We start from the raw sequence: 27,526 nt of genomic DNA, 5'->3' as shown, positions 1-27,526 counted from the left end.
TCTACTACGAACATTGTCTTAAAGAAACGTCTTCCTTGTCGGAATATATTTTGGTTACCCACATTGAGCATGTTGAGCTTTGGCCTGCTAATCTTCTCTTGCCGTGAACGAGTGCGTGTGGACCTGCGGTGGTGTTTGCGGACTTTCCCTTCGCCTTTACCTCCATGTGTCCCCTCGTAACCGTCACTCATCTCCTTCCCTGACATGGCATCAGAGTTGACGCTGGTTTTGGTGAGGAGAGGCAAGTACATCAGTTTAAGTATTAATATGTATAAGCCTTATTCATGAATACCTGAATACCGAGCACACAGCTCCACATTTAGGTGGTTTCAAGATCACAACGTGCCCATTCCAACATGTTCACAACTGTTGCTCAAATACAGATAGTGGATTGACAAAAGGAGAAATAGTAAATAAGGTGCGTGATAAATAGAAAGGAATTATCTAAGTGTGTCACACAACCTGCTGAAAATCTTCTAATTTTTTCGCCTCGATATGGAGCTTAGTGAAAAGGTTTTGTAAAGTTTATTGCTGCTCTGGATCTCCTGCAGGATTTGGCAAACGTCTGATATGTCAACTATGGGTGACACTAAACTCAACATGAACTTAAAGGGGATATACAGTAGATTTGTGGGGGATTAACTGTCTGCTATTCATTATGAAGATAATTTCTGAAATTAAAAGGAGTTTTAGCTGCTGCTGGACACTGATACGAAAGATTGATAGATGCCATAAGAGTGTTGATCAGTGTTCACTCTGGTTTTACAGAAATTTTTGTATAGCTGGAGAGCTGTCCGTTGATCAACGCACCTCCAGACAAAGTTGGCATAGACAGCTGTCATCTAGCGCCACATTACACAACATATAATACAGTACAAGAAATAGGACAATTTTTTTTAGGAACAGCTAGCTAGTTAGGAGTTGTTCCATCATTTGTGAGGATTGGTGGAACGCTCTCAATGTTTTCTAAAGGCAAACAATGTTGATAATGTTTTAAGCTTTCACTTTTTGTTTGAGACAAAAGAGGGATGTAGTCAACCAATGCAAGTTTCTGCTAGGCATCCTTTTCAACATGGCACTTATTGGTGTGGCTACTGTAACAATGTAAACAACAGAGCTCTTTAAGTCTGAAGTAAGAGAGGTTGGGAAACTGTTTAAAACCAAATGCATTATAACAACATTCAGGTCACTGCTTATCAGGCATACTGCTGCTCTAGGGATTAATGTCCATTTGACAGCCCTTGAGAGCTGTGACTCACATCCAATATGCATTTCTTACATTTCTTAGAATCTCTGACTTATCACCTGCAAACATGGCTGAGGTGAAAGAAGCTAGTACCTGTCATAGCTCTGTCCTCCAGTGTGTTTCTCTGCAGCTTGATCCTACAGACAAAACAAATACAGTACCAGAGAGAAGGAATAAAAAAAGAGTAACATTTATCAGGTATTTCATTTTAGATTACATTTCTGACTGTGACTTGAGAGGAAGTACAGTGATACACGTGGGTGCACTTGTTTGTTTGCAAAGCAAGGTGGGCAGAGGAAGAGATACAAAATGAGAACTAAAAAATGTAGAAGTGAGTTACAGTATGTGTCCATACCTCTGTGTTGGTCTCTGTTGGACCCTGACCTGCAGCTCCGGTGAGACTACTGAGCTGTTTCTGCTGAGTCAGACTGGAGCTGGCAGACCCAGATGAAACTCTCTGAGAGTCAGAGGGCTGCAGTACAGGAATCTGGCTCTGAACCTGACTCTGGGCCTGCAGGGCCAGCTGGCACGGGTTCTTGTTGTCCAGCTGGGCAGCAGCAGCAGGGTCTGACCCATTCTGCAGAGGTGAGGAGAAGACTGCAGGCTGGACTGGATGAGCAGAGGGAACAAGCTCAGGATGGCTGGCCTGGGCATGTTGGGGAACCTGCTGGAAAAGACAAACAAGATAACACATTCTTATCATACATAAATATGTTATCTTGGAAGAATCCTTTGCAAACATTTTGAGATATTCAAATATTTGTGTCGTTTCTTGATAAGAATTCCTTAAAAATATTCGACAGGATTTTCATCTATGAAGTACAGTATGTATAACAACATGAGTCAGCAAAAACTTAAGCCATTTTTCATCTGTATTATTTATCAATCTGACTTTAACAAATAAACAACATCACAGTGACCCTAAAAGTTTTTGCAAACAAAAAAAAACAACCTGATAGAGATTATCACAATCAAAGGTTCCAGTTCACACCCTCTTGGTAAACATCTGCAGCCATCATAATTACCTGTATCAGAGGCTGAGTGCTGCCGTTTGTGGGAGGGTGTGTGTTCTGGCACGGGGCAGTGTGTGTGTGTATGGGGTGGGTGGTTGGTGCTGATATAAACGCAGGTTGTGAATGAGAAGCCTCAGATCTAACATTTAGAACAGCGTTGGGCTGGTGCAGTGGGGACGTGGGTGCCACCGTACCCAGCAAGGTTGAGGGGGACGGTACGAGGGACACCGGTACAGGTGAAACTAACGCATTTTCAATGTGCAGAGGAGAAAGGGGGGAGACAGAGGGGGTCACAGGAAGAGTCTGTCCAGGAGAAAGGAACATGTGATTAAGATGAGAGGAGGTTGGAGGGTGAGGGCCGGTGCAGGAGTGGGGGTAGGAGGATTCACTGTCAGTCATAGCTGTCATCACCTGGATTGTGGGATACTGTGAAGGAAACTGAAGGGAATAGAAAAAAAGGAAGAAACAAGAGGAAATCAAATAATCTAGAAAACTAAGATCAAACATAGGAGGATGATGCATCATGATAACTTGCATCTATACATCTATATTGTTATTGGTTTGTATAAGCCAAAATAGAAAAAACTGCTGAGGCATACAATAACTCAGGCACAAGGGCATACTATGCACTACATACCCAATATGTGTACTATCGTTCAACATACTTTTGTGTGGATAAACAGTAGTATGTATCTTTTCAGACGCATTGAGCAGTAATTTACGGAGACACGTAACCATGGTAACCCGTACCAACCTCATGTGACCAAACGATGATTTGAGATTCTGAACTAATTTTAAAAATGCATTACGCCCAGCAAAGTGAAATCTTTTACTTATACTTAAATTGAAGCGTTATTGACGTTTGTTATGAACGTTGTCATCAGTACCATATTGCCATGTGGGATATTTATGCCGCCGTAGAGTCCAGCGTTTGCATATTATATATTTCATTATCAGAAATAGTATGCAATCCACATACTACTGGTTTCATACTAATGTTTCGGACACACTAAAAAAATCTCACATACTGTTTTAGCTACTAAATAGCATGTTGGTATGAAATTTCTGACGCAACCAAGGAAAATGAACGGGTATTATCCGGGTAAGATATTTGTGAAAGCTGCGAGAACAGATAATACCTGGGATGAATGTGTTGGGGGTAGAGAGTTTGGAATCTGCAGAGGTTGGAGATGTTGGTGGGCAGTAGCCGGAGCCATTGACTGTTGAGGAGGGACTGGCGCACTTGAAGCTGACTGGCTGAGATTAAGCCCAGCAGGACCAGCAGGAATATTCTACAGAAAGAACAAACAGAGGAGGGAGAAAAGAGGGAGGAAGTTCAATAATGGCAGATTCCAGTTTCATCTCTCAGTTTGGAAATCTGCATTTCCTGCTATTGACCCAGATCAGAATAGCTCACATTTTCCATCCTGTCCCTAAGCCTGGAATCAGTCTGAATCAGCTGCACATACTAGAGCGCTGCGTACCACAGAGCAAGCCTGGGGAGGGCAGGCGGATGCAGCGGCTAAAACCACAGTTATTGTTTTCATTACTGTTTCCATCTCTCTGTTGGCTGTTGCCTGCTGTTGAGCTGTTCACTTTTTCATTCACCTACTGTCCACCAACACAGCTGCACCAAATCAGAACCAGGCACCATAATATGAGTGGCTCCCAACAGCATTGCCATAAATAATAATGTTTACTTGTTTAAGTGCATTATTTTCTGTCCCTCTCAGAGTCCCACAGTGACAAATTGTGTTGAGACAAAAGGCACTCTACCTGGTTCAGGAAAGCAGCGGCGCAAAAATAGGGTTGATACTGATGGAAAATGAAAACAGGGTGAGGTCAGAGGAGGGAAAACGAACATAAAATTCAAAACGGGGTCACTATGCATGCCACCTTGCAACAATATACTGTATAGTGATTATCAACACTCACCTGTTGTGCTCCGTAGGTCTGTGGAACACCAGAAGACTGCGCAGACAGGTACTGGCTCTGAGCTGGGGCAGTCTGTTGCTGCAGGGCAGCATGTGCATAGCTCTGAGAGGCAGCATCAGGTAGACCAGCAGCAGGGTAACTCTGGTGTGTGGCTGCAACCTGCAAAACTGGGGGCGCTGTCGGATGAAGTTGAGAAGCTGGGGTCTGAACCTGTTGGACTGTAGGCTGGGATACATCCTGGCTCTGAGAAAGGTGGGTGGGCTGTTGTGCCATTTGTTGGTGTATGGTATGCATAGTCTCTTGGTTATGAGGCTGAATATAAGCCTGCCCAGCATGTTGTGCTAGTTGTACATTGCACTGAGTATTTAGTTGGTGCTCTTGCTGAACGGGTATCTGTTGGCTGTAAAGTGCTGGTGTGGAAGAGCTCTGACCAGCCTGCTGACTTGGCAGTTTGACTGCGGCTTGGATGTGTTGCAGTGCACTGGGAGCTTGTGTAGGATGACACGGGGCCATGGCTGCCATAGTTGGGGCTACAGATGCAAGAGGATAGCTTTGTGCTGGCTGCTGTGCTGTCAGGGTGTTTGCTGCTGCAGCAGTCTGTTGCTGAACTGGAGTAGGATATCCTGATGCAGAGTGAGGCTGTTGTTGAGCTGGGGCCACGCAGTTCTGACACGTTTGTTGGACGTTCAAAGGAAAAGTCAAAGAGTTTGCTGCTGTTGCCGGCTGCTGTTGGTGGCCGGGTGCTTGGTAGCTCTGTGCAACATGTTGTGGCACAGCTGATGCTGAAACATTTGCTGCAACTTGTTGTGCACTCAGAGGTGTGTAGCTCACAGCACTGACTGTATGCTGGATGTTGACTGAACATAGACTAGCTGGAACTGGTGTTGCAGCACTGTGTTGGCCAGCATATGGAGCAGCAGGGTAACTGTGTCCAGGCTGGATGTACTGCTGTGGTGTGTGCACTGCTGTGTTGGAAGAAGGCAGGCCCTGTACAGATGGTTGATTCTGGTGACCTGCTGAACTGGTCTAAAGAAACAAAGGAGAGAAAATTCAAATTAGACCCTCTTGGGAGTGAATTTTACCAGTCAAGGATAAAATCCCACAAAAGCTAATAAGTGTGCCAATCACATTACCGGATGCAAGTATAATGAGAGGATGACGGACAAAAAATAAATGTATGAGACATCTGTTTCAACAATGAGCAGGCGGTGACAGGTGTGTGCTAAAATAAGAGAGAAATAGTAGGAGAGACCAAGAGGAGGGAGATCAGACAGACGCCCCATCTCCTCCAAGACAGCTGTAGCATTGGTCCAGTAAAGCAGGAAGGAAAAAATGTTAAAATCTAGGTCAGTTCTAGAAGGGATTGGTTAAAGTTAATCAGCAGGGAAATGAGGTCATTGTCCTCCGACAGGAGCAAGTGTATGATTTTTAAGAGGACAGTCGGCTCTGTAGGCCTATGCAGGCAGCAAGACTCAAGATCAGCTCCATGCAGAATAATGCTGTACCTCCTACAGGCTGGGAGCAATCAGTTAAGCAGGTGTTGGCCCCATATGGGAAACCAAAGCGACTTGTCTGCTAATGTGACCTACCACTCCCACAGCCCCGGTAACTTGCTGCTCTCTGGCACAGAGACTATCCTCGCAGTCCTGGAGGGATTCTTGGTCCCCAACCAAACCGCGACTCAGGAGATGACTCTTCAGGCTGCCGTCTCCGTCACTGCGGGCAGGCCTGTGGGCGGCTGAGGGGTGCAGCAAGGAGGCTTGGGTGGGCGTTGTGTGACAAGGCGCTGCTTTGCGGCTGATTATATTGAACAGGGACTGCTGCAGCAGTGAGAAATCGGCAAAATCGCTCAAACCTTTCAGCCGTCCATAACCAGGGGTGGTCATTGTTCCACCGGAGGACGGGTTTTGTCTAAAGTCATATGGACAATGGTGTGTTGGCATGGCAACAGAAGGACGGCGGTAGCCTCCTTCTCGTGACCTTAGAAGAAGCAAAGCGAGGCAGGCCTGGCACACGTGGCCTCTATTCATTGCAAAATGGTGGTTATGATGAGAAGTTAGACTACTGAGGTCAGAGTGTCTGCGTCCACTTGGCACAGGCAGGGTGAAGTTTTCACTGGAGGCCTCTGATGACGGTCTGATAATGGTGTCACTAAAGCGGCGGTACTCAGAAGGTGAAGAGACGGGGAAGACCTGCAGTACTGGCTGAGCACTCTGGGAGGGGAATCCATCCTTAGCCTCTGAGTGAAGCTCAGGGGGGCTGACCTCCAACTGGTTCTCTGGCACGTGGGGGGTGGGACTGATTGATCTCTGCGACTGAATGAGGGCATGGAGTTGAGCAATGTGGTTTGCACTGCTAGTGTCAATAACGGGGGCACTTCCTCTCCGGGTTGCAGCTCCTAAACGAGTCCTGAGCTCTGGGCTCCGTGTTGACCCCCATACTTCAACCTTTTCACAGGAGTGAGGTCGATCTGTTAGGAAAGGGCTACTGCTGCTCTGGCACTGATCGAGGAGCAACCCAGAAGCAAAACATATGTTACTCAAAATGAACAAATCATAACCAAAAAACTCTATGATGAGATGAGGACAAACAAACTTGCTTGCAACAACACATGAATGTATGAGAAAGACATATGTATGTAATGTGCATGACTGTGTTAATGAAGACTGATCTGCAAATGTAAAGAAATGTGTTGACTGTGCAGATTAACATTGTTTTTTTGGATACAGCGCCTGGATTCAGCCCCAAGGCCATTTGAGCAATGACTGCTTTCAAAGAGTGTGGGTATTTTAATAAATCCGAATGCATATTGTCCACCTGGGTGTGTATGCTCCTGATACAGACCTGCTGTGTTGCCATAGTAATAGGCTCCAGCAGGGACTGGTAGAGGACACTCTGCTGGCTGCTGTGGGAGTCTGAGTACACAGTGGAGCCCATGCCACTATCAAGCGTGCCGTCTGCTGCAGAGACACATAAATCATGCACTCATAAAAAAAGTCAAAGATTAATCTCATGTGTTTCTGAGTGGAGGAGAGCAGAGTCTCTTACACGTCACTGAGGTGACACTGGCTGGCAGGTTACGCATCCTGTTGTGCTGGTCTGCCTCTGCCTCTTCTGGTTCCAGCAAAGGCTGTCCTACATGTGCAACCCCAGCAGAGACGCCCTGAGATGGTGTCATCTGGACCCTGTGACCCCCTTCGCCTTGATCCACTGGAACTGCAGCAGACACGGTTCTCTCCCTCCTCCATTTGATCAGTGCCACGCGATCCCTGATCGACTTTCCCACGGTCTTAGCATCACTCTCGTGGAAGAAGCCAGACTCCACCTGACAAAGAAAAGGGAAGAGCATGACTTCCAGGATATTTTTAGCATGGAGCATGTGAGAGAAGAGAGAGCACATTGTGTGACGGAGGGAGGGAGAGAGAGAGGGCAAGAAAAGGAAGGAATAGAAAATCTATTTCAAGGGGATCAGAGCGGTGGGGAACTATTCCCTTTGTCAGCAGCTTGGTTCATTGTTCACAACTGTCTGGACTGTTACATCTGCAAATAACACATATGAAGACACAATGCATAGTGTTGACAAGCAAAAAAAAGGGGAGAAGACAACATAAATCCTTGTATAAATTGGCTACAGAGCTTTAGCTCCTTCCGTAATTACGATGACACAATTCAGCAGTACAAAACAATAGCTGACGCATAAAAATACAAGACAAGCAGTTATGTTGTGCATATCAAAACGAATGCTATTTAAATAAACCATGTTCATTCATCTAATGTTCAGCATAAAGTACAGTATGCATGGTATAAAATAGGATTTATAGTGGTAAACACACAGTAATTAGGCATCATAAGCACACAAGCCAGAATGAATGACCAAAAAAAAGGGAGATCCTGGCCCATCAATGGAGACAAATCATATCTCTGTTGCCTGTCTGTGGGGAAATGACTCATTACAGTGGATGAGGAGTGAGCTGACATGGAGGCATGCTGGCCATACCATCTCCTTGTTGGTCCACATGTCTGCTCTCATGCTCAAGGCGATTGTTACAGAGAGGCCTTACATTTTTTTTCCCCCAGCTTGACAGCCTGGTCAAGGCCAAAACAACACAGATACATGGAGGGACAGAGTGCAGACAAGAAAGAGGGGACGGGATGTGTGGGAGAGAGAGAGAGAGAGAGAGAGCAATGAACAACGAAAAGGAAGACTATTGTTTAAAAACCAAGAGGCAGATAAAGAGAAGGCCAGGAAAGCAGCTTCTCACTCACTGTCTCAGTGTCTCACTGTCATGGACCAGTTGCCAGAGTATTAAACAAAATACTCCTCTTCGTTAATAATCTGAGGGAGAGTAATCAATATACAACTGACACACCTCGATCCTTTACTCACACATGATGTACACTGTAGACTTCTTTGTGCAATATCTGATAACTCATTGCAGATGCTCCTCAGTCCTGATGCAATAGATGGGCCTAACATAAATCAGTTTCCAAGCAAGTTTGTCTGAGGCCACTTTGAATATCTCGCCAAGAGGACAATCCTGGAAAAAATTATCTTCTGTTTAACTAAAGACTTGGTCTCTCTAGTATTTCTGATGTACCCATTTCAGATTTTTCCCACCAAAATGTGTTTAAGGCTGTTAAAGAACAAAGCCTGGCAATGGCTACGTTTCTATTTTCAATCTGAAGTCAAGCTGTGTTAACTCAATCTCTCTTAATCCCAAACCCCAATAAATGATTTCATGGTGCTGCAGAATGTTAGAGGTGTGATATAAAGGCTTGAGGTTGGTAAAATCATGGCTCCAACAGAAGAGAAATCTTTTTCTGGTCTGGGATTTTATTGCAGGGCCTGTGGGTGCCTTATCTGATGGTGTTCACTGGAGAAAACCATGTAAACAAAAAGGAAAAAAACAAAACAAAACCGCAATCACTGTATTCCTGGAAGAGCAAAGTAAGTTATCACCAGCAATCTGCATTTGAGTGCATTCCCCAATGATGAGATATGAGTAATGCCAGCAGCTAGACATGCAAAGCGTTGACATAGCGGGGCCGGCCGAGTGTGCTTTTAATGCATGTTCACGCATGTGAGCGTGCCCCACTGGCTAGCTCACGGTCGCCGCACTGCACTGCTCTCATACGGTGGTTACAGCTGATAACACCGTCACCGACTGACAGCGCCGTCGCAGAATGGTAGCACCCACCCTCCGGTCCCTCCCCCCGAGGTTAGCACTGTTAGCACCAATAGCTACGAGCCCCCGGCTCAAGTATCGCCAAGTTGAGAGCCGTGCAGAACAATAGAAATGCTCCCAATCTCGCATTTAGCACCTTTAAGGTAGACGTCACAATGTAAAATAAAGAAGTACAAAAGACAAGTCACAGGATTCCACATATTTTACATGTATGAATAAGTTCTTCTTGCTATACCTTCAATTGTTCACTCACCATTTCTTGTGCCACAACCTCAGGGACCTCCTTCTCCAGGTCAAACGTGAACTCGATGGCTCCGCTCTCCTTGTACTTCCCTTTTAACTTCTTGTGGTCCTCCACCCACAGTTTCAGGGCTATCGAGTCCTTTTTCCCATCGTCCTCCTCAGCTAGCTCCACCCTAACGCCTGTGTCCTCAGCAAAGAAAGCATGGTTCAACAGATCTTTGATGGTGTACCTGGGAGAAGGAACACCAAAGCTCAAGACTCAGGCACAAATGGGTACTGCACACACTGCTGCCATATATCTGTAATGTACAGCAATTGCAGATAGTGTGTGTTGATAATGTAAGGTCATCTTGGCACAGTAATTACATCATACGTGGACATGAATTTGCTGCAGGGACAGAGCCTCTCACTGAAGTCACTCACTGAACCCAATCATGCTTCAATAAAAAAAGCCACTGGAAGCTAATTAAGGGTTATTTTCCCCTCTGTACACAAACTCATTATGTAACAGAAATTGAAAGACACCCTGCAGATATGGTGGGGGACTGCAGTGCTGCTGAGAGCCCAACTGTCAGTGCCACAGCAATGAAGCGGGGGAGGTGAGACAAGGCATGAAAGATGACAGGGCACCTTGTGGACCATATTGGCTGGACACTGGACGATGATGGGTCCAATCACTCACCGCTCCTCTTTCTTTTGGCAGATACACTCCCCAATAATCTCCTTGATTTCAGGATCCACGACCTTGTTGTAGCTGGCTGGCTTCACTCCCTGAGGAAAGGGAAATATAAACAAAATGCTGAGGACACGCCATGAAAGGATATTGTATTGATGAGAAATACTGACGAAGGAAAAACAAAGGGAAAGGGATGTTTTTGGGACCCCTAATCTGATCTTTTAAGTATCAGACACTCACACCCTGTAGGCTTGTCAACGTTGACAGAGTACGGCAGTTGTGGTCAGCTTGAATCCATGTCAGTTGCAATGGATTCCATAAGGCACTCAAAGAAACCTTCAAAATCGCTCCTGCAGCATAGTCAACTTCTCTTTATACGAGGGCTCAATATATTCACCAAATGATATCTTAACACACAGCGTGCATCTTAATCCTCCGACACGACCTTGGTCTGTTTTTTGTGTGTGTGTCTGTGTGCTGATTTGCGCATGTTAGAGCATCTCCTGCTCTTAAATTGGTCAGGAGAAGCAGCGGTCTGGAGTCTGCCCTGGTTCCTGATGTTGTTTTGTTAGTGAACTACAATTAGAACATTGTTGGCCTTAATTACTATGGTTCATAACATCATGAGCATATGGATGGACAGTGACAGCAGGAGTGGTTTGACAAGTTTCTATAGACATTTTCTTACTCTATTCCACTGTGAGTGTTTCATACTCAATAGATTTTGGTTATATAGAATTACTTTTTAAAATGGTAGCAATTTTGGTGATATACATTTTTCTTATCTCAGCACCATGATCTCACTTTCTGCATCCAATTTATAAAATATATGCATCCTCTGGATTAACAATCCTACCAATTATGCAGCCGCATGCTGTATGTGCTCCGGGAGTAGTTTAAAGCTATCAGGGTTTCTCTTTGATCAATCTCCTATTAATATCCTGCAGTGGTCCCTGCAGGGCACTCTAATATGCATACAGTAACAATGCAGAGAACAGTATCTAGAGACAGCTGCACTGATGCTGCCTGACCGTTATCATGGGTATAGAGGCCTTCTCTAACAGCAGGTAAATGAGGCATCTCTCAGATTCCCTCACTGCCAAGTCTCAAGCGTGGAAAATCAATACTCTTCATCAAATCAGGAAGACTATCATGACTTTAGACACCCCCTGATCTAAAAAACGTTTGCAGTATGTTTTCTTTGCAGAGACACACTCATTGAAATGAAATGGAATATAGCCCCTCAGGCTTTATCTAAAAAACAAAGGAGATTTGGCTCCCTCTGTGACTCCATATGGCTCATTAGATTCTCCACCCAAGTAACAGAGTAGAGCAGATCATGTACTCTAAATAAAATGCTGCATTTCTGCAATTAAAATCTCCCTGGACTTGTTATGTGGTGAAGCAGCTAAAAACATCCCTGACATCATAGCCCCCTATCTCACAGGTTCACTAAGCACGACTCTGAGTTATTACAAAAGCAGGGTCTCTTTTAGAAGACTGCGGCATAAACAAGATTGTTTTGCTGACAATTTTAGACACACATAGTTATACTGTATGTACGCTAGGAGAATGAGGAGGATATTTTTGTCAGTTTTGTTATTTATACTTGATATTCTTCTTTATTTAAATCATTGATAAATGTATGGTCTAAAAGTTGTTGTATACAGTGTGTGTGAAGACTAACGAAAAACTTGTGCATTCCCTGTTTTGTCTGTACAATAATAGCAAAATTCATATTATTATATTTTCAAAGCTGTTATCATTTTGGGCTACTGAGCTTACAGTATCTATGTTAACTTTGCAGCAAGTCAAACATTCATTTCTGAAACAAACTGGAAAAATGTACAGTATATGGACTCACGCTAGTGACTTTGCGGTATATCTGAGCAGCGTTCTGACACTCAGAGTAGGGGTATTCCGACGTGGCCATTTCTAGCATACACATGCCAAAGGCGTAGACATCCACAGCCTCATCATAGTGCTCTTCATACATCTCTGGAGCCATGAACTCTGGGGTGCCTGAGGAGAGAAGAGTGCCCAGTGGATATGTCATTTATCTCTTTACTGTAAGAACCATTAATCTGCAAGGTTTCATATTCTGAAGTCTCATACCTATGACGCTCTTAGCAAAGGAAGCCGCCTTGAGTGTTGCGAGTCCTAAATCCCCTATTTTGACCGAGCCTGTAGGTCCCGTGATGAAGATGTTGTCACATTTGAGGTCCCTATGGATGATGGGAGGGGTCCTGGTGTGGAGAAAGTGAAGGCCTTTCAGGATCTGTCTGCACCAGCTCCTCAGCACCTTTGGCTTCATTACTTTGAAACGTTTTAGATAGCTGTAGGAAGGAGAGGGAAACACATTACCTGACAAGATAGGATGACATTTCTTAGACACACTATAGAAATGGAAGAAGTGAAAAGGTCACTTTAACCTGTGCAAAAATCTGTCTATGGCATAAATAGTTATTTGAATGTGTGATGTTTTCTTATTTGTCAGAGGAGTTGTCTTCGTACAATATCTGCCTTCAAAAGTACTCACGTTTTTAGCGTCCCTGACGTCATGAGCTCCGTTACTAAAACAATGCACTTCTTCCCTTTAAGGGGCGACTCCCAGAAGTCATAGAAACGGACAATGTTGGGATGTTGAAGACCCTTCAACATCTCTGCCTCCTCCTTAAAGCGCTGACGTTCCACTTTGGACAGCTTGCGATCCTAGAGGAAAGACGACAGATGCAGCAGAGAGAAGTCTTGAATATGAAGCCCTAATGGTAAGATACTTATTATACTTATTAACATATTTGCTTCACAGGAACTGCCAGATGGAAGAGGCTTTCACCTTGAAGGCATTTCCCTGCACATTTTAAATTCATGCATCCAGTATGTTTTGGCAAGTGGGAAAGAGGGAGGGAGGTTAGTGTCAGTCTTTGAGCCATATATACATCTCTAATTGGACGATATGTGTATCAAACAGTTTGTGTGTTTGGGAAAAATCCAGATCAACGAGAGCTAGTTAACGCTAGCTGTTAGCTCTGTGCAGGACTGTGCTGCTTGGTGAACTCTCTCCTGCTGATTTCAACATGAGAAGGGCAATTGATTTACATTTTGATGTGTTCAAGCTCTATTCAGGAAAAATTGTTTATTGGGCAAAGGTTAATTCTAACATTATCATGATATTTTAAAATGTAATCTTGTAAAATGTATTTTTGGTGAGAAACTTGAATAATTTATTGTTTTACCTTTGTTTTTACTAAGGTATCAAATTGGTATCGAGAATTGTGGTATTGGTATCGACTACTAAATTTCTGGTATTGTGACATCCCTACCTCTCACTTGTTAGCTTTAATTTATCAAGAAATACAGAGGCTGTGGAAAGACACATGATTAAAGGGTGAGTGGGGGGGAGAATGACCCACACATTAACATGGTCACACCCACTACACACTGCAGCTAAAGGTTACATGTCATCGATCTCTTACATCTCTCTCTGTCTCCTTCACTTGCTTGCTCACTCTCTCATCCACTACCTTTTGCTCCTTTACCCCCTCCCCCCATATCTGCAATCCGTCTCTGCACCCCTAACACCAGCCACTCCCTTCTCCGTAACCAAACATCCCTCGCACACACAGAAACGCATCTTCAGTAAGTGCTCTCTATACCGTCGCTCTCTGGTTCTGTGTGAGGCTGACCCCGCTCTGAAAGCACCTTGCTCTAGGTAGTGCCAAGGGGTTCTTCACTGCGATTTCCGTTTTTGTTAAACCACCACAGCACGACTTATGTAACAAACGTACACTCAGCACTAAGCACGGAATGGAAGCACGACCCCACCCCTCACAGAGACGGACGACACCGGTGGTGGAATGCGATGAACACAACGTAGCGAGATCTAATCTATTTAATTATTCAACCACAGTGAACTCCCTGTGAGATGAAACTGCAGAACAAATACGAAATCAGCCTGAATAATCTAAATATTAACAATGAAGCAAGATGTGCTGTGATGCAATGTGTTGAGGAGTGAATTGATATGATGATAGAGCAGGGTGTGTGGGTGTGTGTGTGTGTGTGTGAATGTGGCATATTAGGTTTTGTGTGCAAGTGTGAGGGGGGGTGGGGATTTTCACTGCACTCTTCTAAAGTCCCATGAATAATTCAGTTCTGCAGAGAACCTTTTCTACTGAGCCGAGCTGAGCAGTGGAGGGCTGGGGCCGCCCAACTTAGGCTGGGTTATCCCCATGTGCTCTTTGCTGCACAAGAGCAGCACGTGGACTGAAGTTTACCTGAACCACAGGTCTAAAAGGAGGAAAGAGACAGACATCTTAAAGCAGATTTTAACCCCTGAGCACTGCAGCTCTCCTCCCTTCAGGCGACGCTCCTCTCCTCTCCTCACATTACCATTTTATCTTTCTCGCTCCCTCCTCCTCTCATCATCTCTGCGCTCATCTTTCAGGAATCCTGCTGCTATTCATAAATAACTCCCCTTACCCCCACCACAGAGTGTTCCCCAAGTCCCAATCACACTCCCCACACAGACACACACACACCTCCAGTCACTCTCCCACTTCTGTTTTCCCTCACAGCAGACATTGGGGCTTCTGCATAATTCAGAAGCCACATGTAGGCTCAGAGGTGTTGTGCACAGCATGGCGAGATACACAGACAGATACATATGCACACGGAGGCAGACACTAGAAGAATGCCACTCCCAAGACACACATACCAGACAAAGGATATCACGGTAAGCATCGGTATATGAGATTCGCTAATTGCTGCGTCGTTGCTGTGAGGGATGTGAGCTTTTAACCAGTGTGACTCATTATTACATTACAGTTGAAATCCGAACAGCGCTGCAAATAGATCATAATATTTGTGTGTGCATGTATGTTTTCAGAGTCTTATCAAGCCTGTACTGTACACATGGCTAAAGAAAAGGCTCAGCTGGAGTGTGGAGCCGCCCAGGCGAGGTTAAACACACACACACACAAACCCATACCGGGCCACAGGGACAGGAAAATAGATTGTGACATAAGCAGGAAGCGATCTATAAAGCGGTGCTCGATTCTGCTGCCACCCACTACATCTATGTGCTGGACCATATTAGTTCCACAGCTCTGGTGGCTTGTATAGCTACACAGACATATCAGACCAGGTAATGGATTATAACATTAGTCCTGGGAACTTTGCAGGCTAATATACCATGAAATTGCAAAACTATGTGTTCAAATCAAGTTCCTGGCGTAATGTCACATGTTCTCTTTAGTGCATGCAGTCCATTTAAAAGAGAGCGTCCTTATTGTGGAGAGATGGCTCAGTGACTTGAACACAGGCTTGCAGGAGATTGGAACGCAAATGGAATAAATCAAAACTAGAAGTTAACTACCTCTTTAAATTCCAAACGTGCTCTGTCCGCTGCAAAAGCAGCATGTTTCTCTCATAAACGCAATCCTAGATTTCTATTTGCCACAGTAGCCAAACTTCCCCAAAAGATGACGTATTTCTGTAGGCCAACCAGGACGTTAGCATCGAACTGGTTCCCTCGACAAAAAGCCAATAGGATTTTTACATTGGGTTTTGGATTATTGCAGAAAATAAGCTCTGTGGCAAACACACGTTTATGACACTTACACGTTTTGTTCAGCAAGATAATCTCCACAAATGAACACCACTTTTATGAGTTTTAAAGTGTGAATGCAAAGTAAAAGCTAATGTTAGACTATAAATTAACTAAACCACAGTCGAATGAGCGTGAGTATACATAACAAGGCTGGAAAGACGGACGAGTTGACGTCTTGTAGTCTCATTTAGCCACTTGTTAGCAACCGCCTTTTTTTTAAGATACATTAAGGCTTCAAAATTCATGAGTGGGATATTTACTAACGTATTTTATATCGTAGAACAAAACATTTAACGTTCTTAAGCTTGTGTTAACCCTAAACCTTATTTCAGGCATCTAACTAAAAACCTATTAAAAAAAACCATCGACTTCGAGAAGAGGGAACCGGAAGTGCTAAATTGCTAACTCATTTCCGGGTGTTAGGACTCATTCATGCACCACTCAGTACAGGGCTCCTGTCTGTCCCCAGAGGGAAAAAGAAGTCAGCTGGCCAATCCTTATCAGAAGCGAGAGTTAGGACAGAGGGTGCTGTACAGATTAAGTCCCGTGAAGCAAATTGTGATTTGTGATATTGGGCTGTATAAACGAAATTGACTTGACTACTTTACATGAGGATCTAAGGGTAGATACAATAAAGCTGTACGACTAGTTCCCAGTTACAGGTGCTAATTAGATTTTATATAAAAGGCTCTAGCTGTTTTCCTGTACCCTCTGTGGGCAGAGCATGGCACAAACACTGAGGCCACCTATGCTACAGAAGTTCAGAATGTACGGTATGTGCTGGTAGATGGCATCACTCCATGTAACTTACAATGCCAGCAAAATGAACATTTTGTTTTGTTAATCAGCACAATTCCTTGCCAAGTCTACTTTTAAGTACCAAAATTAATCTGGACACTTTGAGTTTCTAAAGTGCAACATACTGGATAAAGAAACTACCATGCCATTGGTGAACTTGGTGAACCTTTAATACATAAATATCTTAGATAATTGAGGAGTGTGATGTGGAAGCTAGTCTGTGTAATGTAGTCAGCCTTGCTAATCAAGCTTAATTACTGGCCTATTAAACTCATGCAGGGAGCAGAGAAAACACACATAACACAGCATAAAAATGTCAAACAATGAACATCCTTCATGTGAAAGTAGTTTGAGTATCCTGCTCTCCAACAGACACGAGCACTGACAGTAGAGAGCTCTGAAAGCATGTCAAATGATTTATCATTTAATTGGAAATTCTGCCATGAACAGAAGCATAAAATAACCAACTTGTTATGCTCAAACAATGTCACAAACACTAGTGAGTCAAAACATTGTTTCACTGACAACAGAATGACACAGCCCATTTTTCCTGCAGTGATTGCACTTTTTCCTGGATTAAAAAAAAGCAGTGAAGTGCCACGGGGATTGAGGTGGCTATATCAGGATGAGTGCCTACTATTGATTATCCACTAATAGAATCAGACTGCCCCTAGTGGGGGAGCTGCTGGGCTAAAGACTATTGAGGCAGGCCGCCTCTCTGGAGCATCAATCTAAGAAACATCTGACACACTCACACGAACACACACAAGATGATAGATGCTGATGGTGTTCTCAAACTGAAAAAAAACTTTATAAGTATAAATTCTGAAGCTGAAAACTTGTGGGTAGTGTATTATCAATAATATCTCCCACCTGTCCTCATACACGACATTCAGACACACACTAGCATCACCCACAAATTGCTTTAGATATGCAAAAAAGGTGAGTCATGACATTTATCAAGATGGATTCTTCATATCTCATAACTGAAATTACACACCCCAAATTAAGGGTGTGAATAATCTTACACAAGCCTTTAGTCTAGAGAGATACACACAGATCTTAGTAGGCTTAGAGCAGGTAGACAGACAATAACCACTTTTAATTAAATCAGTTTCACACTGTAAAATGTGGTATAAAACAGCCAAATGACTGCAACATAAAATTGATGACTGAATTATAAACGATTACAAATTTGAATCAGGGTTGTTAAATCACTTGTGATATTCTTAAATATGGGAAAAGCAAAAACTAAAATTTCCAAATTCTGTTGATTAGTCTCTTGTGTTAATGGAGCTTTACGAGAGGATGCCAGGTACCTTTTTTTCATCAAATAAAAGGTTGGTACTATCGCCTCTTTGTGCGTTGCTGTCTGTTGATTATTTTCTCAATTAATCGTTTGGTCTATAAAATCTCAGAAAACAGTGAAAAATGTCTATCCCAGTCTCTAAAAGTCCAAGAGGATGTCTTCAAATGTCTTGTTTTGTCAGATACTTAGTTTAATATGATATAAAACAAAGAAAAGCTGGAAATCTCCATTTTCGAGAGAATGAAAACAGCATTTTTGCATGAAATCTTACTTTAACGATTAATTGATTATCAAAAATAGTTGGTTATTTTTCTGTCAATCAACTAATCTATTAGTCGACTAATTGTTGTAGCTCTACAAATGATCAAAAACAATCTGCCCTATACGGCAAACATACGGGACTGGATCATTATTATCAACTCCAGAAAAGTCCACTCTATGATAAAATGAACAGTCTTTTACTTTTGTCTTAATGCATTGTAGTTAACACCCAACATAAAAGAGAAAAGCACAAAGGCAAAGATAACAAGATGTATTCTCTAATAAGAAACCATAGGACCATAATGTTTTTGGACATTGGCCAGGATGGGTCTATAAAATGACCAAGCAGCTGACCCAAGTCTCCATCTAGACACCATCCAGTCTGTCTAATCTAGTGCTTCTTATTCTCACAGTACCCCTGATGAGGCCAGAAGAGTTCACAGGTTCTTACTTAATATTCAGATCTCTAAGATCAGTCAACCAGTGAGATCCACAACCGTATGAGTAAACTTATTAAGAGAGCAACAGGTTTCAGCATTAGTCCTAATTATGGCAGTCAAATTACATGCTCCAAAAAAAATCAATTGTCAATTTAGTCTCTCTCCACAGCTTTGTGTTCCTAATTACAATTTCCTCTTTCCCCCATTAACTTGGCCTCGTCTTGATCCTTAGTTAACAAGGAGCAGATTAGCATCATTTGGGTTTAGCAACAATAGTGTGACAGCGATTTACTGTATGTTCAAATAACTTGTCAACAAGCTCTACTGTAAAACTTACTTATGTGTCACAACACTTGGCTAAAGAGATCAAGAAAGAATTTCACTCCAGGATTTACTTATAACACAAACTAAAACCAAACTCTGTTGAAATCATAAAGACATTTAAAGGTAAGCCTCACACACACAGAAACCACAGAGGCCTTAGTATAGCTTTTTAACACTGCAATGAAAAGGTTCAGTCACAATGATAATGTGATGCTTTATTGATCCATGCAGGATGATTCTCTTTACTGGAGGTCAGAATGATACAGAACACCATCCCTAAAAGCTGCGTCTTATTCACAGCTTAGACATTTCTATAATGAGGATGTTTGGAATAATTAAGGTTGCTAGGATTAAGGAGGTATGCAAAATTACTTGGCCACCCTGCCACCCTCTGCACCCATCCTAAATAACAAATGACTATTGCAGCACTGCTGCCGTGACAAAAGCTGGTGCAGGGCGAGCCATGAGCCAGCACACTGCCCACAGCTAGATGGTGTCCCATCAGTCATGACTGCGGGAGAATTTGACCAGCAGCTGTGCCAGTCACTCTGTTATCTCTATTTCACTGTTACCCTCACACACTACACCCAAGCTGTGTTAATTGGTACACTGGCACTCAGGGGGGCACATTTTAAACAAGGAAGAGCTGATGTGACTGCTGTAAGGCTAAAAGGAGAGAGTTATCACCAAACATTGTCAAGGAGGAGCCTGAAAGACAGGAACAATGTCGAATATGTGGGGAGACAGATAAGGAGAAGCTATGAGGAGGAGACGTATGACTGACACCACCACACCCCCAGCACCCTTAGTTAACAGGAAAGAAACAGGAAAACAAAAACGCATTATGTCACAGCTGCGATTATGACTAAAACTAACTATCAGCAGACTACAGTGAAGGTTTGCGTAGGTGTTTAAGTGTATAACTATGCGTCTGGCCGATTGTGACCGGGAGTGAGCCAATTTGGATTAGGCCACACAAACCTCCTATAAACCTCTTTCCTGTCACAGACTAACTGTGTAGGCTGACGAACAAACAGTTCTTTGACACCGAGATAAAGAAACAAAAATTTCTGATTACACACTTGCCTCCTCAATAGACTAAAGCTTCTTATGCAATGGCCATGACAACTGACTGATCTTTGTTTAGAGCATGATTAACGCTGGGTTTTTAGAGGTCAATGCTGATATTAATATGAGTTTTAAGAATCAGATGAGTCATCGGCTGACCTTAATTATCAAAGCTGACTGTAACGGAAAATATAAGATAACAGCAAATTTGAATTGGAAACTTTACTGGAATTTGGAAACTCAGTTCTAGAAATAACTAAACAAGTAAAGTCAAAATGTTACTGATGAGATAAAAATGGTATAAATATGTATAAAAAAGCAGCATAAAAATATATAAATAAATATATGTATATACTAACTGAATACATCTGCAACTAATAAAACTATTGATTAATCCGTCCATTATTTCTTTGATTAACCAAAAAATCATTTAGTCTATAAAAAGTCAGAAGATAGGTAAAAAAATTTGAAAATCATTTGGGCATTTCCCATAATAACCCAACGTGATGTCTTGCTTGTTTTGTACATCCAACAATCCAAAACCCAAATATATTCAATTTACACACATAACACATAACATAAACTAGAGAAAAGTGGAAAATCATTGCGTTTGAGAAGCTGGAACCATAGAATGTATGGCATATTTGCGATTTGATTTGAATAATCGATTAATCGCCTTATCTTTTCAGCACTAAAGCCAATATATACGGATAATACGGGCCTGTCTGTGTGTTAGCTGGGCTCCAATCTTAGACACACAGTGGAACAGAGAAAGAGACAGAGTGAGGAGTCCCACTGTGTCCTATTGGTTGTCGCAGAAAAACAGCAGAGAAAAGTTTACACTTTTATGAAATAAAACATTAACCTTCAGGGAAAAAGCAGCGGGATTATTTCACACAGCAAATAAGTGTGATTACTGTTTAGGCCGTAATCTTCTGACTAAATTGATTACAAGACAAGATGCCTGATCCCCAACCCAAAGTCCCCAAAACCTTCTGCGAGAAAATTGGTTTCGATCAGATGCACAGCAAACAGACCTGTTAACCTCCCTCTCCCTGCTAACAAGGTAAGTCACTGAGATTTAAAGTACCGTAAATAACACTGTTTTCCTTGATGCTCCTCTTCAGTAGTGCTGAAACTAGTTATATGAATGCTTATACAGCCAAGCTGCAAAAATCAAAATAGGCCATGTTTTCTTAACTTTTTCATTTCAAATTATCAAGACTTCATAGTAGACCTGAGGCCCGACAGCTGGTGGTGACATCTTCAAGACACACGTTCTGCACAGACACCAAACATCCATGCTTAATGGTAACACACAGATACTCGGACCCATTGTAAAAACCATAGAGTAGTTAATATGAATAGCTGTGGTGCTATGATACCCAGGGTGGCAATTTCACCCAGCTGCTTGAGTCAAATATTCACAAATGTGCTCAATGCCCAGCGAGGACTGGTGCAAGCCAGAAAGTGAGAGTGTGCAGGGTGGACAGTCTTTTTTCCCACATCACTGATGACAAGGATTGGAGCTGAGACAAGGCAGAGAAGAGTGGTGCGCTGGGTAGAAATGTCCTGAGACAAACTGGGCGGCCTGGTCTACCACCCCCTCCCTTGATCATTTCATCAGTCGCTGCAGTGTGGGGGCACAGGGCCAGAGAGACAGCCTTGATTCAGCACAAAACCCTAAACCAGACTAAACACCACACAGGCAAAACTCAAGCAAGGGTTTTTCCCCGCATGGAGAATTTAAAAGCAGTCTTCTCTTTTAATGTCCGAGGTACTGTTAACAAAACTTGTCCTGGTCATCAATAATAAAACCAATTTCAAGAATGCTGTGTTAAATGCATCAAATTGCCAACTGTACAGTAACTGCAACTTCTACTCCAAGGTTGTCATAGGTAAAAAGACAGCATAGCAGCAGGAGGATATGCTATCTTAACATTGCTGGCCAATAAAGTCATAATTCACTACATTAACAAGGTGCTGCCAAATTTGTCAAGTTTGACCGTAGACAGAATATAGGACAACTGCTGCAGGAGGACGGAGCCAATGATGAAGGGGAGAGTCAAAGTACTGGTGAAACAGACCAACTAGCAAACAGAAAGACAATATCCACAGTAGCTGCCCTTATGGAGGACCCACTGAAGTCCAACTCTACTTAATAATACACCACAGTTTAGAAGTTGATTCATATTTTGTTTTGTAAGAATCTGAATCTGCAAAGTAGCAAGTAACTAATATTATCAAATAAATGTATTAAAGTTAAAAGAACAATATGTCCCTCTGAGATACAGTGGAGTAGAAGTGGGCTATAAAGTTACATAAAATGGAAATACTCAAGTAAAGTACAAGTACCTCAAAATTGTACTTAAGTACAGTACTAGCCTAAATGTATTTAGCTACATTCCACCGCTGCTAGAGCACAACATTGTTTACAAGAGCACAAGGTTCTTCATAGATCTAGCCTCTTCATTTTGCTCTCAAAGTGCACCAGATTGATGCATTTAAATTTAAAATCCAACCAGTACAGTCTCATCAAATTCTGGATGGTACCACCTCCGCCTCATTTTGAGCCAGGAAAAACCCTGATCTGATTTTTTTTTTGGAGTCCTATTATATATAGGCTGTGCATATACAAGCTGTACAGCTACCTGTCTATATACTGTATTATAAACAGGACAGCCAGATGAACAGATCATTTTGCCTTTCTCCCTCATTTTTCTAATATTTTGCCAATGGTGCACATAATACAATAAACACCTTTCAGTACAAGTCAACCCAGTGCAACATCACCACTAACTACAGCCTTTAAAATGACCACGGGCTTGAATCAGCAACTCTCTGACGCAGATGAATATGATAAGATTCATAAAGTTAGGATTTACTCTGAATTTTCGGGTATTAAGTATATATTTCATGCAACATAGCAACTGCATGTGCTTCCTATCTAGGACCTGGTGCATTAACTTGTTTGTTTCAGTGTACTTTCCATAAAAATAAATAAACTAAGGTTCAGTAGGTAAGCCAGGGAAAACCTCTGCAAGCTCGCATACAGTGAAAACCCCTGGGGAGGTGCAAGACGTGTACAAATTGCACGTATAACCCAGCCACACAAACTTCACAATTTTAACAGTGATGATTAGCTCAACAGCAGAAAAAATTCAGAGAGAAACTCTGCTCATCTATCAAACAGTGATTGAACATAAGAGACTTTACATATAAAATGAGCTGTCAAAATAAGCGCTAACAGATTACAGTTAGTAAGGGCTACTGTGTGGCCATTTGTTTTTCACTCATTAGTATGTAAACAGCTTAGTGATGCAGAGGTCAACTAGAGTGCGTATTAAAAATAATTCTTGTGTTCTTACCACAGAGCCTACAGTAGGAGGCTTTAACAGGATACAGAGGTGCTCCAAATTCATTCATATATATAACCTGCTTAAATTCCAAAAGGGATTACTCGTCCTAATGAGCTGTTGAGACACTTTCTATTGCTGGGTGAGGAACGAGGGAGGTCAAAGGCCGTTTAAGCTAGTTACATTTTCCTGAGTTCAAAGTTGTATGTATGCCAGAGGTGTGTCTGGAGGTTGCTCAGTGAATCCTGGTATGATCACTGAAGACAATACGATAACAATCGATCAGATATGAAGGCACAGCAAGCATAATTACATATTTTTGGACACTTGATATAACTGAGAGCAGTATGTGTCAGCTTTAACAAAAGTCTGTTTTTAAGTCAAATTAATGGAGCACACAGGGATGCAAGAGGTCAGATTGCCGGTGCATTAATGGTTAACATGGTAATGTAGTAGAACAGAAACAATTGACAGAAATTTTAATCTGCAACTATTTTGATCAATAAGTAAACTGAAAAGCATTTGGTTTTGGACAGGGTGGACTGTTTCAGGCAAAAAAAGACATCTCATAACGTCACCAATGACTCTGGGAAAAGTCTCAAGTATGAAAACACATGCCAAATCCATCGGCAAGAGGAACAGTAGGCCCACACAGATCCTCAACAAAACTGACTGAAATACAGAACAGATATTTGCTTAACAACACTACAAACTGTGGCCTTAAAAGAGACAAAACAAACCATCCTACTAGCATTATGAGCTTCAACAACTGGATACTGGGCTACTGCAGTGTGCTGGAAGGTGTTTCTTTAATTATGTCCAACTCTGTATATTGAAGCTTTTCCTGCCAAGCATATCAAACTTATATAAGCGTTCTGAATTATGCATATTTTCTTACAAATAGCTATAACTGTCTGAATAAGTAAAACCTTGCTGGTGGGCTCTTCAACTTTAGTAAATGAGGAAGAGAACTTCCCGAATTTCACAACGCTCTAATTTTCAAACCAGTTTTACTGTAAGTGTGGTGTGTGCATGCTGGGGTTCCCACCAGCTGTTGCTAAATATATACAAAAATTGGTTGCACAAAGCATAAATTAGTTTAGATTAAAAGTGAGCAGTTTATGGAACATTATTCCCTGGCATCTTTCCCTTTTCGACAATGTGTGGGACTAAGGCCATGGTGTCAGACTAAACCAACATGCCAGGTTATATTGTTTTGTGTGAGCCCGTACAAAAATGTAAAACTGATAACATGACACTGACAAGTACGCTTTTTTAAAATCATAAATTTTTCTGATCTGTGCAAGAATGTTTAATAACGCTAACCAGCGTATGATTTAGATTCCATTAACTAGCCTCTTTCCAACAAGCCTGTTGGAGCGATACCACAGGCCACATTGCTGTGGCTCTAACAGGCCTGTCCTCCTTCCCTTTTCAGTTGGCTGAGTGACACGAGAGCTCAGGCATGCCTGAGGATCTGGCCGCTGGTTCTGGCTGCCCTTGCTTCCCTGGGCCACTTAAAGCCAAATGGGCTTTAACCAATGACCCACTTGAGCATCTCCAACTATGTTTTCCTTTTGCCATCTGAGCAGTCAAGAAGGAGTTGTTGTTGTTAGCACTATACATGATAATCCAAAGAGACAGACACAAACTATGCTCACATTACCATCCTTGTAGCATGGCTCAATCTAATCTGCCATTACTGCAAAATCCAGTGTTTGGAACCAAGACATTGACCTAGTGAGTCATGGTGTCATTTGCTGGGTCTGTTTGCTTCAAGGATGCCCAGATCTCCAGCAAACACTCACTGCCATAATATCATTGCCAGCTCTGCAGTCACAAGCCGAGAACCAGATCTAATCTACAGAACAACAAGCTCACTGCCAAATACCACAGAGAAGTCTGAACAAAGTCAGAAGTAAACTCTGTGTCTATGAGTGTGCGCCCACACAGCATTCAACACCAAGATAATAATCTATACACAGAGCCACAATTGGCAGAAACAGGAAGTTTCCAAAGTTGACAAAATAAATTCCAGTGAGCAATAATAAAATGAGACAAAGCAAACAGAAACACAAGAAGGGTTTCTTCTAGAAGAAAAAACTCCCAATAGGTATCTTTCTCTCAGATTAACAACCTTGCCTGTGCCAGGGCCATCTGTGTTATGCCAGCAGCCTGGCACGGAAAGAGATGTGGGGGAGATGGGGATGGGAGGAAAGGGGAAGGGGATAGAGAGAGAGAGAGGAGGGAGGAGGAAGAGAGACAGAAGGAATAAACACAGAACCAGATTAAAATTTCTAGGAAGAAAGCCATGTGACCACTGGAAGGAGGGAAAACAGTGGAAAATCACAGAGTCATATCTGCCTCCACAGAGAGCTCATCTGTCTTCCACCACAGTTAACTGAGCTAGGTAAAAAAGCCATTGTCTATATGCAACACAAGAGTGATGCATAGCACAGGCATCAAATCTTCACTATTTTGGGTGCAATCTTAAGACTAGTTGATACCCATACTGTACTTGCAGTATGTTATTGAATATGACTGAGAAGATCTGGTGTAATTGTGGGCAGCGTGAGTTCTTGGCTCAGACCACCAGTCTTTAAAGTGACTTCTTACATGACGCACAACAACATTAAGCATGCTGGTAAATCCCACTGGAGCAACAAACTCTAAAATTTCTCTTTAAGAAAGTCAATAAAACATCTCATTTGCTGCACATTCGCCGGCCGAACTTAGAAAACCTACTCTAATATAGGATGTGTTCAGTGCTAACCATCACACAATGAAGCAACTCTAAACCTTGTCTAAAAGGCTTAACATGAAATGGCTCTTTGATTGTGGCTTTGTGTACTAACATACACTGAAATATCCAAAATGACTGGAGCTGAAACAGTTAATCAACAGATTAATCAAATGTTGGCGATTACTCTTCTGTCAATTTGATAATCAATTAATTGTTTAAAGCTGGAGTGTGGGACTTTTACATATAAAATAACGCCTGTTGCATTCAAGCCCTTGCCAAACAAGTTCACACAATGCTGATTAAGCCCATCGCCGCCAGGGAAATGTTTGGTGTCTGTGGCGACTTTCCCGCACTAGTGATGCGTTATCCGTCAATCAGCCAGAGCTAAAGGTGTCAGGAAGGGAGGGTGCGGTGTGTTGGGGGGGGGGGAAGAAACATAGAGAGAAAACATAGCGATGGAGCAGCAGCTAGGAGTATGGCAGAAAATCCTAAGAAGCGTCCAAGAAAAGTTTCAGGAGTGGACGCTCAAGATAAAAAAGAATCTCTGTGTTCAGAGGAAGGATTAAAAAAAAAAGAAAGCAATCAACGGTGAGAACAAACACTACTGGGGGTGGGGGAAAATGTGGCAAGCTCATCTGCAGGCATACGTCTTAAGCATGTGTTGACAGTGTTCAATTATTCTCACTACCATAGACAAAAGTTCTAGCTTCTCAATTATGAATATTTGCTGTTTTTCTCGGTCTTTCATTTTAGCAAACTCAATTACTTTTCGGTTTTGGATTGCTCATCGGACAAAACAAGACACCTGACATAAGGCTTCATTTTATTCTCATTATCAATTAATCCATTGATTATTTTCTCAATTAATTGTTTGGTTTCTCAAACACCAGAGAAGGGTGAAAAATACCCATTACAATTTCTTAGAGCCCAAGTTTTGTCTGACCACCAGTCCAAAATCCATAGAGAATCAATTTACTGTAATGTAAGGGACAAGGAAAGGAAATCAACAAATCAATTAATCAGCAGATTACTCAATAATGAAAATAACCGTTAGTTGAAGCCCTTAAAGCTGGAGTAGGCAGGTTGGAGCAAATATGAAAATGATTAAAAAAAAGTTATTTTTATTAAATGGTCACTATATCTTGACAGTAGTGCATGAGACAGATAATCTGAAAAAAAATCATGTTCCTCTGTGTCTTCTGGTGCTCCTAATGGCATCTGCAAGATTTCACTGACTGGAGGTAAACAACCAATTAGAGCTGAGCTAGAGCCTGCCGTCTCTGAGCAGCTGTCAATCACTCGCGAACTCCGATCAAA

The 27,526-nt window shown here is 42.4% G+C and overlaps 1 protein-coding gene across 11 annotated transcripts in view; it reads right to left on the bottom strand.

Annotated features, from left to right (window-relative positions):
- Positions 1-27,526, bottom strand: part of LOC119489529 (serine/threonine-protein kinase WNK2-like) — a 49,160-nt gene that overhangs the window by 16,944 nt on the left and 4,690 nt on the right. For 4 of the 11 annotated variants that reach the window (XM_037772074.1, XM_037772072.1, XM_037772078.1 and 1 more), the window contains exons 3-17: positions 12,839-13,011; positions 12,415-12,635; positions 12,164-12,321; positions 10,306-10,394; positions 9,634-9,853; positions 7,243-7,519; positions 7,039-7,154; positions 5,784-6,695; positions 4,195-5,220; positions 4,036-4,074; positions 3,399-3,551; positions 2,272-2,697; positions 1,602-1,913; positions 1,340-1,383; positions 63-222 (exon numbers count right to left, since the gene is read on the bottom strand). In XM_037772074.1, the coding sequence (XP_037628002.1) occupies positions 63-222; positions 1,340-1,383; positions 1,602-1,913; positions 2,272-2,697; positions 3,399-3,551; positions 4,036-4,074; positions 4,195-5,220; positions 5,784-6,695; positions 7,039-7,154; positions 7,243-7,519; positions 9,634-9,853; positions 10,306-10,394; positions 12,164-12,321; positions 12,415-12,635; positions 12,839-13,011 (4,326 nt within the window). The remainder of the gene's footprint in view (positions 1-62; positions 223-1,339; positions 1,384-1,601; positions 1,914-2,271; positions 2,698-3,398; positions 3,552-4,035; positions 4,075-4,194; positions 5,221-5,783; positions 6,696-7,038; positions 7,155-7,242; positions 7,520-9,633; positions 9,854-10,305; positions 10,395-12,163; positions 12,322-12,414; positions 12,636-12,838; positions 13,012-27,526) is intronic. The other 7 variants (XM_037772073.1, XM_037772080.1, XM_037772081.1 and 4 more) reach the window with 7 other exon arrangements.

Source organism: Sebastes umbrosus, chromosome 6, assembly GCF_015220745.1.
Source record: "Sebastes umbrosus isolate fSebUmb1 chromosome 6, fSebUmb1.pri, whole genome shotgun sequence".
Taxonomy (NCBI): domain Eukaryota; kingdom Metazoa; phylum Chordata; class Actinopteri; order Perciformes; family Sebastidae; genus Sebastes; species Sebastes umbrosus.
The sequence above is the reverse complement of the archived record's forward strand: the minus strand, read 5'-3'. Positions and strand labels throughout refer to the sequence as shown.